At 38.5% G+C, this 12,093-nt stretch overlaps 1 protein-coding gene across 2 annotated transcripts in view; it reads right to left on the bottom strand.

Moving 5' to 3' along the window:
- eea1 (early endosome antigen 1) overlaps positions 1-12,093 on the bottom strand; it is a 32,381-nt gene that overhangs the window by 3,601 nt on the left and 16,687 nt on the right. For both annotated transcript variants that reach the window (XM_046865126.1, XM_046865128.1), the window contains 15 exons: positions 11,686-11,805; positions 10,807-11,010; positions 10,460-10,660; positions 10,225-10,338; positions 9,913-10,068; positions 9,573-9,712; positions 8,527-8,857; positions 7,830-7,931; positions 7,561-7,755; positions 7,145-7,327; positions 6,559-6,744; positions 6,285-6,416; positions 3,796-3,981; positions 3,191-3,429; positions 2,979-3,099 (listed from right to left, as the gene is read on the bottom strand). In XM_046865126.1, coding sequence (XP_046721082.1) covers positions 2,979-3,099; positions 3,191-3,429; positions 3,796-3,981; positions 6,285-6,416; positions 6,559-6,744; positions 7,145-7,327; positions 7,561-7,755; positions 7,830-7,931; positions 8,527-8,857; positions 9,573-9,712; positions 9,913-10,068; positions 10,225-10,338; positions 10,460-10,660; positions 10,807-11,010; positions 11,686-11,805 — 2,610 coding nt within the window. The remainder of the gene's footprint in view (positions 1-2,978; positions 3,100-3,190; positions 3,430-3,795; positions 3,982-6,284; positions 6,417-6,558; positions 6,745-7,144; positions 7,328-7,560; positions 7,756-7,829; positions 7,932-8,526; positions 8,858-9,572; positions 9,713-9,912; positions 10,069-10,224; positions 10,339-10,459; positions 10,661-10,806; positions 11,011-11,685; positions 11,806-12,093) is intronic.

The following is a 12,093-nucleotide window of genomic DNA, read 5'->3' as shown; positions in this document are numbered from 1 at the left end:
CACCTCGATGTTCACAAAATAAAAACAAACAATCTTACAAAAGATGCTGCAGTAATCTGTAGATCATTAAACTCTGCTATAAAACAATATATTGCTGCCATTGATACAAATGGTGATACTTTCAGAATGAACAATCAATACCCTATAAAAAAACTAAATAAAAATGTTAGACAATACTGCCCAAAAATCTGAGGTAACACTATGACAGTAAATATAAACTCTAGACCAGGGGTGGCCAACCCGTGGCTCGCGAGCCGCATGCGGCTCTTTGGCTGGTTTCATGCGGCTCTTACGTTCCTTTCGAAGTTTGTGTGTGTTTGATTTTTTTATTTTTTAATGTGCGTGTTCGCTTCGCTTGAGTTCAATACAGTATTTTTAAGACCTAAATGAGCTTGCCCCTACTGGGAAACTTTGCGGTATATCAGACCTTGGCATGAGGCCAATCATAAATTACAGGGATGCACCGAATGTTTTCGGAAATACCTAAATCCCCGAAACAACACGGCAGAAACACAATTGTAATGACGCAATAAAAAAGCGCAGCAGCACACGGTTATCTGGATAAGAGCAACATGTCTGCGGTGTGCGGATAGAGATTTGCAAAACATGCAATGCTGAAATTTCAAGAGGGGGTGTATCTGCAAAGAGTTTCTCCAAGTCGGGTTTAATTTATCACCTGAAATCCAAACATCCCGATTGCCTTCTAAATATGAGAAGAACGCGACGCAAAAAAGTAGTCAATCCGAGCATGCGCACTCCGTCTGTAGTGGACGTTTTTAAAAAGGCAGGAAAGTTTTCCAGTGATGGTGCCAAGGCAAAAGGCATAACACAAAAAATTATATATTTCATTGCCTTTTGAATTGAATTTTCATTTCAGTGCATCCCTAAATATTATTGTTGGTGTGGCCCTCTGACACAATTCAGGTTTCTCATGTGGCCCCTTGTAAAAAATGAATTGCCCACCCCTGCAGTATATTCATCTCATGCACATGCGCATTTGATGAAAATACCGTATCGAACTCAAGCGAAGTGAACACGCACATAAAAAAAAAACCCACAGTCTGTGTTTTCTACCCTGAAACACGTGAAATCAAAGCATCGATCTGTTCTGACTGACACCCATGTGAAAGAATTGCTTCGAGTGGCAACAACGGAATACGAGGCAGATTTGAAGGGGATTGTTCAAGGCAAGGAATGCCAAAATTCCCACTAAGTAACATGCATAGTAAAAGAAAAACGCTATTGTAAATTATTATATTTTTGTTTGTGGACTTGTTTAAACAGAGTTTGTGTGTGTGAGACAGTGCACACAATGTTCATTGTTGAAAATGACTGGCCTGTGGTCTTAGAACTGTAGGAGTCCATTTCTGTCATTAGTGTGACATTTACAATAAATCTGGCTGAGCAGAGGTGTGTGTGTGTGTGTGTGTGTGTGTGTGTAAGAGGAAGGGATGGGTGATGTTCATGTGTGCCCATGTGTATGATGTGGCTCTTTGCGGTAACACAAAGACTGTGTGGCCACCCCTGCTCTAGACAGATCATGCTCAGTAAAGAATTTTACGCAGTGTGTGTGTCTGAAATGTATGTAATGCAAAGGAAAATGATGCTAACAAGACCTTTTAGGTCTCTATAAGAACACATTTTACTATTGGTTTCAATTAACCATCAGTTAACAAACAAATGATGTGTGTGTGTATATTATATATATATATATATATATACACACACACACACACACACACACACACACACACACACACACACACACACACACACACATACATACACACAAACACTGGCGATCAAAATTAGAGAACAATTTATAAACAATTGAACAATTCTGAAATAATGTCATCTTCACTGCTCAACAGTTGTGCAATTGTGGAAAAGGTGTTCTGGTAGCATGGTATAGACAGGACAAAAACTCCAACTGTTTTATATATCTTTTAAAGGCTTGCACAGTGATTTGTCCATAACTCAAATTGCATAATACCATAGTAGATTCAGGTGTATTGTCATTTATGAAATCGTAGCCTCTTGAATTTAATTTGTGCTGTCCTGTCTGAAAGCTTGATGGTTACATTGATGACCATGATGATTAGAGGTCGACCGATAGTGGAATTTACCGATACCGTTGGATTGTACTTGTCGATAACCGATTAATCGGTTAATAGTTTTTAAAATGGATACTGGAATCAGAAACACAAACACACCATGTAAATTAGTACTAAACTTTACTGAAACAGTACTAAATCGTGAAAATGTGTCAAATATGATTATATTAATTAACAAATAAAATTGTATAATAAATCAGCTCTGTAATGACCTTCTCAGCCGCTCCAGGAAAAGACGCAAGCCGGAAAAACTATCAGTATGCATTTTGCCTTTAGCCGTTAGTTCCAGCGATCAACTATCGGTGCAGATTAATTGCCAAATGATGATGATGATCATGAACACAAGATTATGTTAATGCTATATTATATGTGATAAGATTTTTTTTTTTAAATAACGAATAAATACTGTAATGCAATGATGGGATTTCTAAAAGAAATATCAAATGAATTGTCTGCTTTTTAATTAAATTTATTTTTCTGATGCCATTAAAACTCAGCTGCCTTTTTTTAAATGTAAACAGCTTTAATTATTTCTAACCATCGTTTTTTTTTTTCAGTAAAAAGTAATATGAAAGATTTTTATGAGAAATGTGCATCAGAACCCAGCAAAAAATGACAAATACAGAGTATTTTATACTTTATGAGAAAGAGAGTGGGTGGGGTATCAGATATAAAGCTTACAGGCCAATAAAAGGGCATGTTCATTAATGTGAAAGTGTAGTGAATGCAGCAAGTATAGAGTTTGTCTGCGGGGGCGGACAGCAGTGGGATTTAAACAGACAAACCAAAAAAAAAACAATGCTCAACTTAACACCCCACTTACATTTGTGTGCATGTATTGGTGTGTGGGTGTGTATGTAGAACCTGTAAGGATTGATTTTCTCTGCCCAGCTCCTGCATGGCTGCTGTGGTGTCATCTAGTTTCCTCCTCATCTCCACCACTTTGGCTTGTAACTTCTCTATCTCACCCTCATCCTTCACACACCTAGAATGCAAAGCCAGGAAACAGTAAAAAAAGGATTGTGTGTGTGAACAGAAAGGGAGATAAAAAAAAAGGCAGATAAGCAGTTCCTAACCTCTCCAGCAGGGCACGTCTCTCATCTTGGTTGTTCTGCACAGTGGCTTCAAGCACAGCGATCTCTCCACGCAATTCATCAGTCTGTTTCTCCAGCTCGTTCACACGTCGCTGACTGCTCTGCCATTCTCGCTTCAGCGTGGCAACGTTCTCATTAAGTGCAGAAACCTGCATTGAGAGCTTTGTCTCTGCCTCCTCCATCCGCTTTTCCACCTCTTCTTTAGCCTTTGCTTTCAAAACCTACAGAAAAATACAGAGAGAAAGTATAAAACTGGACTTCATGCACAATTTTCAGTGTCCAGCTGATCCACAAGACACAATTAGTGAAAACCATCACAAAGTAAGAACTCTCTTAAACAGGCATGAATGCACACAGACACTAAACCTTTTTCTCTGCACCTTTTCTCTGTCTCAGCATTTGAAAGCAAAAATTACTGATCCCATGTATAATTAAAAATACAGCAGTAAATATTTTGATCATACAAACAAAAACATTTACATTTGTGGTTTATGCAATTATATCATATTCATGATATTCTGATACTATTCATACTCTAAATATGTAATATGACACATTAAGTATGCACCAGATTTTAATTTGTGTACCAGTTGTTTATGTAGTTTGTCAGTCTCTGCTTTGTGCAGCTGTTGAGACTGTGTGATGGATTGGCGGGTGTTTTGATGCTCTTTCTTTTCCTGCTCCAATGCTGCTTGGATCGCTTCCACTCGTCCCTGTAGATCTACTTTCTGCTGCAGCAAGAGCTGCTTTGCTGCCTGCAGATCCTTTAACTCCTACACACGCACACACACACACACACACACACACACACGTAAACTAGCCTGCACCTGATACTTAGTATAATTATTGAATAATTCTAATAGATTAAATCCAGCATCTTAATAAGAATGAATGATAAAAACTTAAGAATTAAGATTCTCCTTGGGTAATGTTTTTCAAACATCATCCATTCAATTTGCAAATTTCTTAGTTTTCAAAGAAACAGTTTTAACAAACAAAAGCATACACATTTACAGTTGAAACCAGATATTTACATACACTTAAAAAAACCCACAAAAACTTTTATTTCTTTACTGTTATACATTAAATCAGAGTAAACTTTTTCTGTTTTAAATCAATAATTATTAACATATTTTTTTGCATTTGTTAAATGTCAGAATCAAGCGAAGGAGAATTTGTTTGTATTTTTAGTATCACTTTCATCAAAGTCAGAAGTATACATACACTGAGTTTATCGTGCCTTTAAACAACAAAAAAACTCCAGATGATTCCATTCTGAGCTTAAGAAGCCTCTGATAGGTTAACGGATACCATTCAAGTTAATTGGTGGCACACCTGTGAATGCATATAAAGGCACACCTCAAACACAGAGCCTCTTTCTTTGACATCATGGGAAAATCAAGAGAAATCCACCAAGACATCAGAAAAAGAATTGTTGACCTCCACAAGTATGGCTCATCCTTAGGTGCAATTTTCAGATGCCTGAAGGTCCCACGTTCATCCGTTCAGACAATAATACGCAAGTATAAAAAACATGGGAATGTACAACCATCATACAGCTCAGGAAGGAGACGGATTCTGAGTCCCAGAGAGGAACGTTTTTTGTTGCGAAATGTGCAAATCAACCCCAGGACAACAGCAAAAGATCTTGTGAAGATGCTGGCTGAAACTGGTAAGACAGTGTCATTATCCACAGTAAAACGAATACTGTACCGCCATGAGCTGAAAGGATACTCTGAGAGGAGACAGCCATTACTTCAAAACCACCATAAAAAAGCCAGACTACAGTTCGCAACTGCACATGAGGGAAAAAATCTCAACAAAAATTGAACTGTTCGGCCATAATGATAAACAGTATATTTGGAGGAAAAAGGGTGAAGCTTTGAAGCCTCAGAACACCATCCCAACTGTCAAGTATGGGGGTGGTAGTATAATGTTGTGGGGCTGCTTTGCTGCAGAAGGGACTGGTGCACTTTACAAAATAGATGGCATCATGAGAAAAGAAAATTATGTGGATATATTAAAGCAACATCTGAAGACATCAGCCAGGAAGTTAAAGCTTGGGCGCAAATGGGTCTTTCAAATGGACAATGACCCCAAGCATACCTCCAAATTAGTTACAAAGTGGCTTAAGGACAACAAAGTCAAGGTGTTTGAGTGGTTATCACAAAGCCCTGATCTCAATCCCATATAAAATTTGTGGATGGCACTGAAAAGGCGAGTGCGAGCAAGAAGGCCTACAAACCTGACACAGTTACACCAGTTCTGTCAAGAGGAGTGGGCCAAAATTCCAGCAAACTATTGGAGAAAGCTTGTGGAAGGATACCCAAAACGTTTGGCCCAAGTGAAACAGTTTCGGGGCAATTCCACCAAATACTAAGGAAGTGACTTTGATGACTTCTGACTTTGATGAAAGTGATAATAAAAATACATACAAATTCTCCCTCGCTCGATTCTGACATTTAACAAATGCAAAAAATGTTAATATTTATTGATTTAAAACAGAAAATGTTTACTTTGATTTAATGTATGACATTAAAGAAATAAAAGTTTGTGTTTTTTTCTGAAGTGTATGTAAATATCTGGTTTCAACTGTATTTTATAAAAATAAAATATGCATATCGCGGTGGTTACGTTCCAAAATCGCCCGCGATAATTGAAAAACCGCAATAAAAGGAGACCACCACAAAAATGTTTTTTTTTTTTTACTTATTTTACTTTTTTAATAAATAATTATAAATTTGATATTATATAATGATTACATTTCATTATTTCAACATAACTAATTTGTTCCGCGATAAAGGGCCGACAGTCAATTTCAATATTTAATCGCTTACTTACACAAGCCTGTTCACATTTTCATCAGATGACATGGCAACTCGTAAAAATACTTGTGTAAATGTTTTTACAACGGTAATTATGTTGTTTTCAATTATGTAAATCATCAGGACACCAAACGGAACTTTTAACTTTTGCTGTGCTTCCACATGGATGTTTTAATTCATGGCGGTTTTTGTATATATATAATTTATGATGTTTTTTATTTTGTATTGTGTTGTTTGGTTCAGATGCAAACCTTCTCACTCTTGTCACCCAGAGCTCTAAGTTCAGCACTCAGCCTGCTCCGCTCTTTCTTCAAGCCAATCTGAGCCTCCTTCAACTCCTCCACCTGAGACCGTTCCTTCTTGAGCTCCTCCTGCATCAGCTCCTGCTCACACACACACACACACAGACACACACAGACACACACAGACACACACAGACACACACAGATTAGCAGCTAACTGAGGTGAACAGAGTACATGTTTGTATCTGCACTCTCTGATCAGGTTTAAAGTCATAAAAAGTACCTGCTGCTTCTGCAGTTCTCGTAGAGCCTCCTCCTGCTGTTTGAGTTTCTCATCCCTCTTCTTTAAGTCTTTCTCTAGTGCGGCAATTTCTGTTTTCAACTCCTGAATCTGGGCATCGCTACTGTTCAGCTGGTTGGTGCTGGTCACCAGTTCCTCCTGAGTCAGAGCCAGCTTTTCCTCACGTACCTATACATCAGAGCTGTATTTTACTGAACTGTAAAAATCATTTCTCTTTGCACAATGTACTAAAACTGCACTTTTTCCCATTGGCTAGTGGTCTAGCGCCAAAGCTTCCAGTTGTATGTTTTACACATAACTAATCTGTGCATACCAAATTATACAAAGTAAAAGCAACATACACACAAACATAAAATAACATCATATTCAATCAAGATAAATGCTCATATCTGCTTGTCTAAGTTTTGACAATGTATATTTTCTATGATCACATTTTCACTTTTACAACAGATCTCCATCAATAGGGGTCGAATAAAAAAAAAAAAAAAAATAAATGGAATCAACGGATTTTGTTATTGTACATCTTGAAATTGTCAATTTCCACAGTGAGATCGCCACACGCACAAACCTTGAGATCTTGGCGCAAAGCAGATGCTTCCGATTCCTTGCCATAATAATCAGACTGAAGTTTGTTCAAACTCTCCTTGGTGCTGTCACAGGTTTTCTTCAGCTCTGCACTGTGGCTTTTCTCTGAACTTAGCTGTTCTGACAGCACAGTCATCTGTTCCTTCAGCTTAGTCAACTCCTCCACCTACATCACACACATGCAGCTTATTAACAAAATTTCCCAAAATTTGATATGTAAAAGAAAACTGTCTGCTTCTCTAATACACAGATTACTTCAGCTTTAAACATCTCTAACTCAGTGGTTTTAATTAATGTAAATTACTGCTGTGACATCATTGCTAAAAAAAAAAAAAAAAAAAATCTTCAGCTTGCAGAAATAACAAAATCGTATTGCATATGGATGCTAACAGCACATGCCTTCTTCGCTTGGGCGGTCTGCAGTTCTGCCACTTGGCTCTGCAGTTTTTTCACTTCCTCAGTAAAAGATCCTTGGGCTGTCTTTAGCTGTGTCTGGACCTGCTGGACCTCCTTCACCTTCTCCTTAAGTGCATCCTGAGCTATCTTCAATTGGCCGTTCAGCTCTTTGAACTGTGCCTGAAGTCCCTTCTCCACCTAATCCAATTCCATTCAAATTAATAAAAAAATTTTGCTGAGTAAAACAGTTTAAAAAAAAATAATTTTCTCACCTCAGCCATTTTCTCCAATTGAGCTTTGGCAGTGCTCAATTCTTTAGTTGTTGCTTCTGCACTCTTTTGAAGCTCCTGCTGGACTTTTTGATGAGCTTTCTCCTGTGAGAGAGAAGTGCTGTTTGAACATTGTGTGGAAAAGTTGCTTAATTGTTAAGGGTAGAACATTTGGCTTCATAAAAGTGCCTAGTTTTTGCATGTACATCACTGGTTACAAGCAAACAGAAGAAATGTTTTTGAATAATACCAGAAGAATAGAACAATAATAATTTTTATTATTATTTATATTAATTATTATTATTTTTTTACTTCAACAAAAACATAGTCAGGCTACTGATATCCAGAAAGGCAGCAATTGTGTGGAATCCCTGTTTCTCACAAGTCTGTTTTGCATGACAGTCAAAATGAATGGAGAATTTGTACTAAGATTAATGATATCAAATACTGCAGCTTCATTGATAGATGGAAAATAAGTATTTTATTTCAAATTTCTCCCTAAAATTTAATGTAGCCGTAAAGCATCAACACATTGTTTCTGGCCTTAAAACACACTCTATCTTGAGTGATGTGTGACAACCTTCAGCAAAACAAAACCGTAGCAATTATATGACGATTTATTTTCAGCATTATTTTCTACCTTGTTTTGACCAAATTCCACATCATCGAGTGCATCAAAACCAGTATAACCAGAACGCACCTTCTCCTCCAAGGCTGCTGTACTGCTCCTTTTCTCTTTCTCGAGCTGGGTCTGACTTTCCTTCAGGGCTGCGGAAGCCTTGCTTCGAGCCTCTTTTACCTGCTGCATCTCTTTAGACTGTGCGTCTTTCTCTTGCTGGGTTTTCTGAAGCTCTGTGTTCATCCCTTGGAGCTTCTTCTCCAGCTCTGCCTTTTGCATGCGCCCTTCCTCAGTGAGCTGCTTCAGTCTGGTCTTAATGTCACTCTGCTCCTGTTCTAACTTCTCCACATGCTTTTCTGCTTCTCCCAAAGCTAAAATCTTCTTCTGCAGCTCTTCCTGCAGAGCTGCAGCCCTGAGAGAAGCATAAAGAGACACTCCATCATACAGCTTAAATAATGAAGCAATAAACAAGCAATTTTCTGTAAATCAAGGATTATCAATAGAAATGAAATATGAATTAAACACCATGAGCAGCAGCACAGTAAGAACATTTCATTTTAACCAATGTTTGTTGTTACTGTGTTCATAGAAATTTCAAGAAATGAAACTTAACATTTTAGCTGCAACACTAACCACAACCCTAATAATTCTACTTCATTCCAGTCTATTTTATTTGCAGTGTAGGATGAGTAATAGTAGATATAAATAATATAAGACCATAGATGTTTCTCTGGAGTGATATCAAAAGCCATAAATCATCATACATCATTTTGATGATAGCACAAAGTAAGAAACATTTTGAAAGTCATTTCTCACAAGGCTGTAATTGCAGCCTGGGTCAAAGATTTAAAATACAGTAGGACAGGCCATGTTCAAATTAGGTGCAATAAGCAATTAAACTTCAGGTTACATCACATTAAAATGCTGAAAGGCTCCTGAGATTGTCTTTGAGCATGTTGATAAAACAACATTTCCTTTATCTAAATCTCTTTAAAATTTAAATTTGTCAATATAACGTGACTATTGACGAAGACTAATTAGTTAAGTCACATTTCTGTTTCAAATCTCTCATGCATTAGGACTCTTCAAATACAGAAACCAATTAACCCAAAAGGTAAAAGCCCTACCTTTCTTTTTCGGTGTCAAGTTGATGACTGAGCTCCTTATTCCATTTCTCCAGATCACTCATTTTCTGTTGCTGTTTTTGCTGTGCCTTCTGCGCTTGTTCTCTTGCTGAGCGCAGCTCTACTAACTCGGCTTCTGTTTTCTGGAACACGTATACATACTTCATGAGTACTTGAACATGCTATGAAGAGAATTTATGCCTAAAATGTGGAAATAAAACTTTGGTTTGGGCCATTCGAGAACAGATAGTAGCAGGGGGAATTCCAAGTTGCAGCAAATAAAATAAAACTTGATAGATGCAGTTACTCAAAGGAAAGATTAGACCAGATGTCTACTGGTGACCTTAGCCTGGCTCTCCAGGGTGTCGGCCTTCTGCTCCGCAGCAAGCAGCTTCTCCCTGATCTCCTTCAGATATGCCTCTAGCTGCAAGCACTGTTCCTGTTTCACCTGCAGCCGTTGGGCCTGTTCCTCTAGCTGAGTTTGAGCCTTACTCACCTCCTACATGCAGGGGCACACAGGCACACTGCATTAATACAGGCTGTATATTTAAAACAGACTCCGGTATAATGGAATACAACCACCAACAATGCTTAACTGTCCTAAATTACATTGATACGGTTTGTGTCTGCAAAGAGTAGATTATTGGTTATTTACCTGTTGCTTGTCCTGTAATGCATGCTGGGCTGTTTCTAGATGGCTCTCTAAATCTGCTCTCTGGGCAGTTTTTGCTGCTTCAGCTGAGAGCAGCATCTCTGTCTTAGCTTTTAGCTGGTAATTAATCACCCATGATTATTTTACAATAATATTTTATGACATACAATTGAAACAGGAAAATGTAGACATTTAACATTGCATTTTTTTTTTTTTTTTACTTTAACATAAAACCCACCTGGGTGTCGAGTTGGGTAAGCCTCTCCTTGCTTTGAGTGAGCTGGGCAGCGAGATCTGTTGCATTACCCTCCAAGGACTGGCAGCGGTCCTGTGCTGAGCGCAGCTGGCTCTTCTGCTCTTGTAATTGCTCATGAAGGTTCTCTTGGGCTTGTTTATGACTCTCTGACTGGTTCTTCAGTTTTTCCGTCAGCTGACTTATCTATAAGAGAACAGAAGGAGACCAAAAAAGTAAAGGTTACTCTGTAGTGTGAGAGAGAGAGAGAGAGAGAGAGAGAGAGAGAGAGAGAGAGAGAGCGAGAGAGCGAGAAAGAGAGAGAGAGCGAGAGAATCAGTGTCCTTATTGACCTGCTCCAGTAGTGTATGGTTCTTTTCCTGAAGTTGGTTGAGTAAAGCAGCTTCACCCTCTCCTGCCTGGATCTTGGCACACAGTTCTTCTCTTTCAGCTTCCAGCTGGCTCAGGCTGGCTTTGCTTTTCTGTAGCAGGGCCTCCAGATTCTGGATCTTCTGGTCCTTATCACCGATTTGCCGCAGTACCTGCTCCAAGTCATTCTGCAAGAAAGATGATGGAAAGCAGTTCTTTATATCTAATAAATGTATTAAAAAATATATATACAGCAATCAGCCATAACATTAAAATCATCTGCCTAATATTCCTTATTAGATTCTATATAAGCATTCTGCAAGACTCCTGAAAGGGTGCTGTGGGATCCAACATCCTAACGTTAGCAGCAGAACCTTTTACCTCCTGTAGGTTGCAAACTGGGGCCTCTGGATCGCACACGTTTGTATAGCAAATGCCACAAATGCTCACTTGGATTGAGATTCGGAGAACGCCAAAGCCAATTCAACACCAAGCAAACTCTCTTTCATGTTCGTCAAACTATTCCTACAATTATGGAATACCATTGCCCTAAAAGGGAGTACTTGGTCTGTAATAATTTTCAGGAAGTTGATAAATGTCAACAGAATAGCCACATGAATAACAAGTTTTCCAAGTAGAACAATGGCCAGAGCTTCTCTCTTAGCACACTGACCAGTTTACACTGTTTAATAAAGTAATAGCTCCTGTGCAGGATCAGATCATACAGACTCGCCCTTGCAACTCACTAGCATCAATGATTCTTTGGTTAAAAATCCCAGTCTTGTAGACACAATATAGTGAATGCTTCTAATACTTTAACACACCATTAATGCTTCCACAGCTTTTAGAAGAAGATTAGTTACCTGTGCTTCTCGTAGCTTGCCATTAGTGGTCTGCTGGAGAGACTGCAGCTCTTGATGTTGCTGTTTGGATTTGTCCAGCTGGTGCTGCAGGTCAGTGGACTTGATAGTGTTCTCTTTTAGCTGGAACACACATTTAACACGTTTTTTTCCATGAACACACCCGCACAAAAAGCAGTGTTGCACTCACTTGTATGATACTTATTATAGACAAATAACTTCACCAATCCCACTAATTCTATTTTCAGTGTGATACTGACATCCAAGCTGAGTATTTCTCGAGTGCTGACACTAATCTGATACTGACCACTTCTTACTAACTGTGCCATGTCTCCACAAGCTCAATTTGGCGAGCTATGCAAGATATCAAAAGTGTAACTGCAGCCTGCTGGAAGACAAGCTGTTCTGATC

This window comes from Silurus meridionalis, chromosome 13 (genome assembly GCF_014805685.1).
Source record: "Silurus meridionalis isolate SWU-2019-XX chromosome 13, ASM1480568v1, whole genome shotgun sequence".
Taxonomy (NCBI): domain Eukaryota; kingdom Metazoa; phylum Chordata; class Actinopteri; order Siluriformes; family Siluridae; genus Silurus; species Silurus meridionalis.
This window is presented reverse-complemented; position numbering and strand designations above follow the sequence as displayed.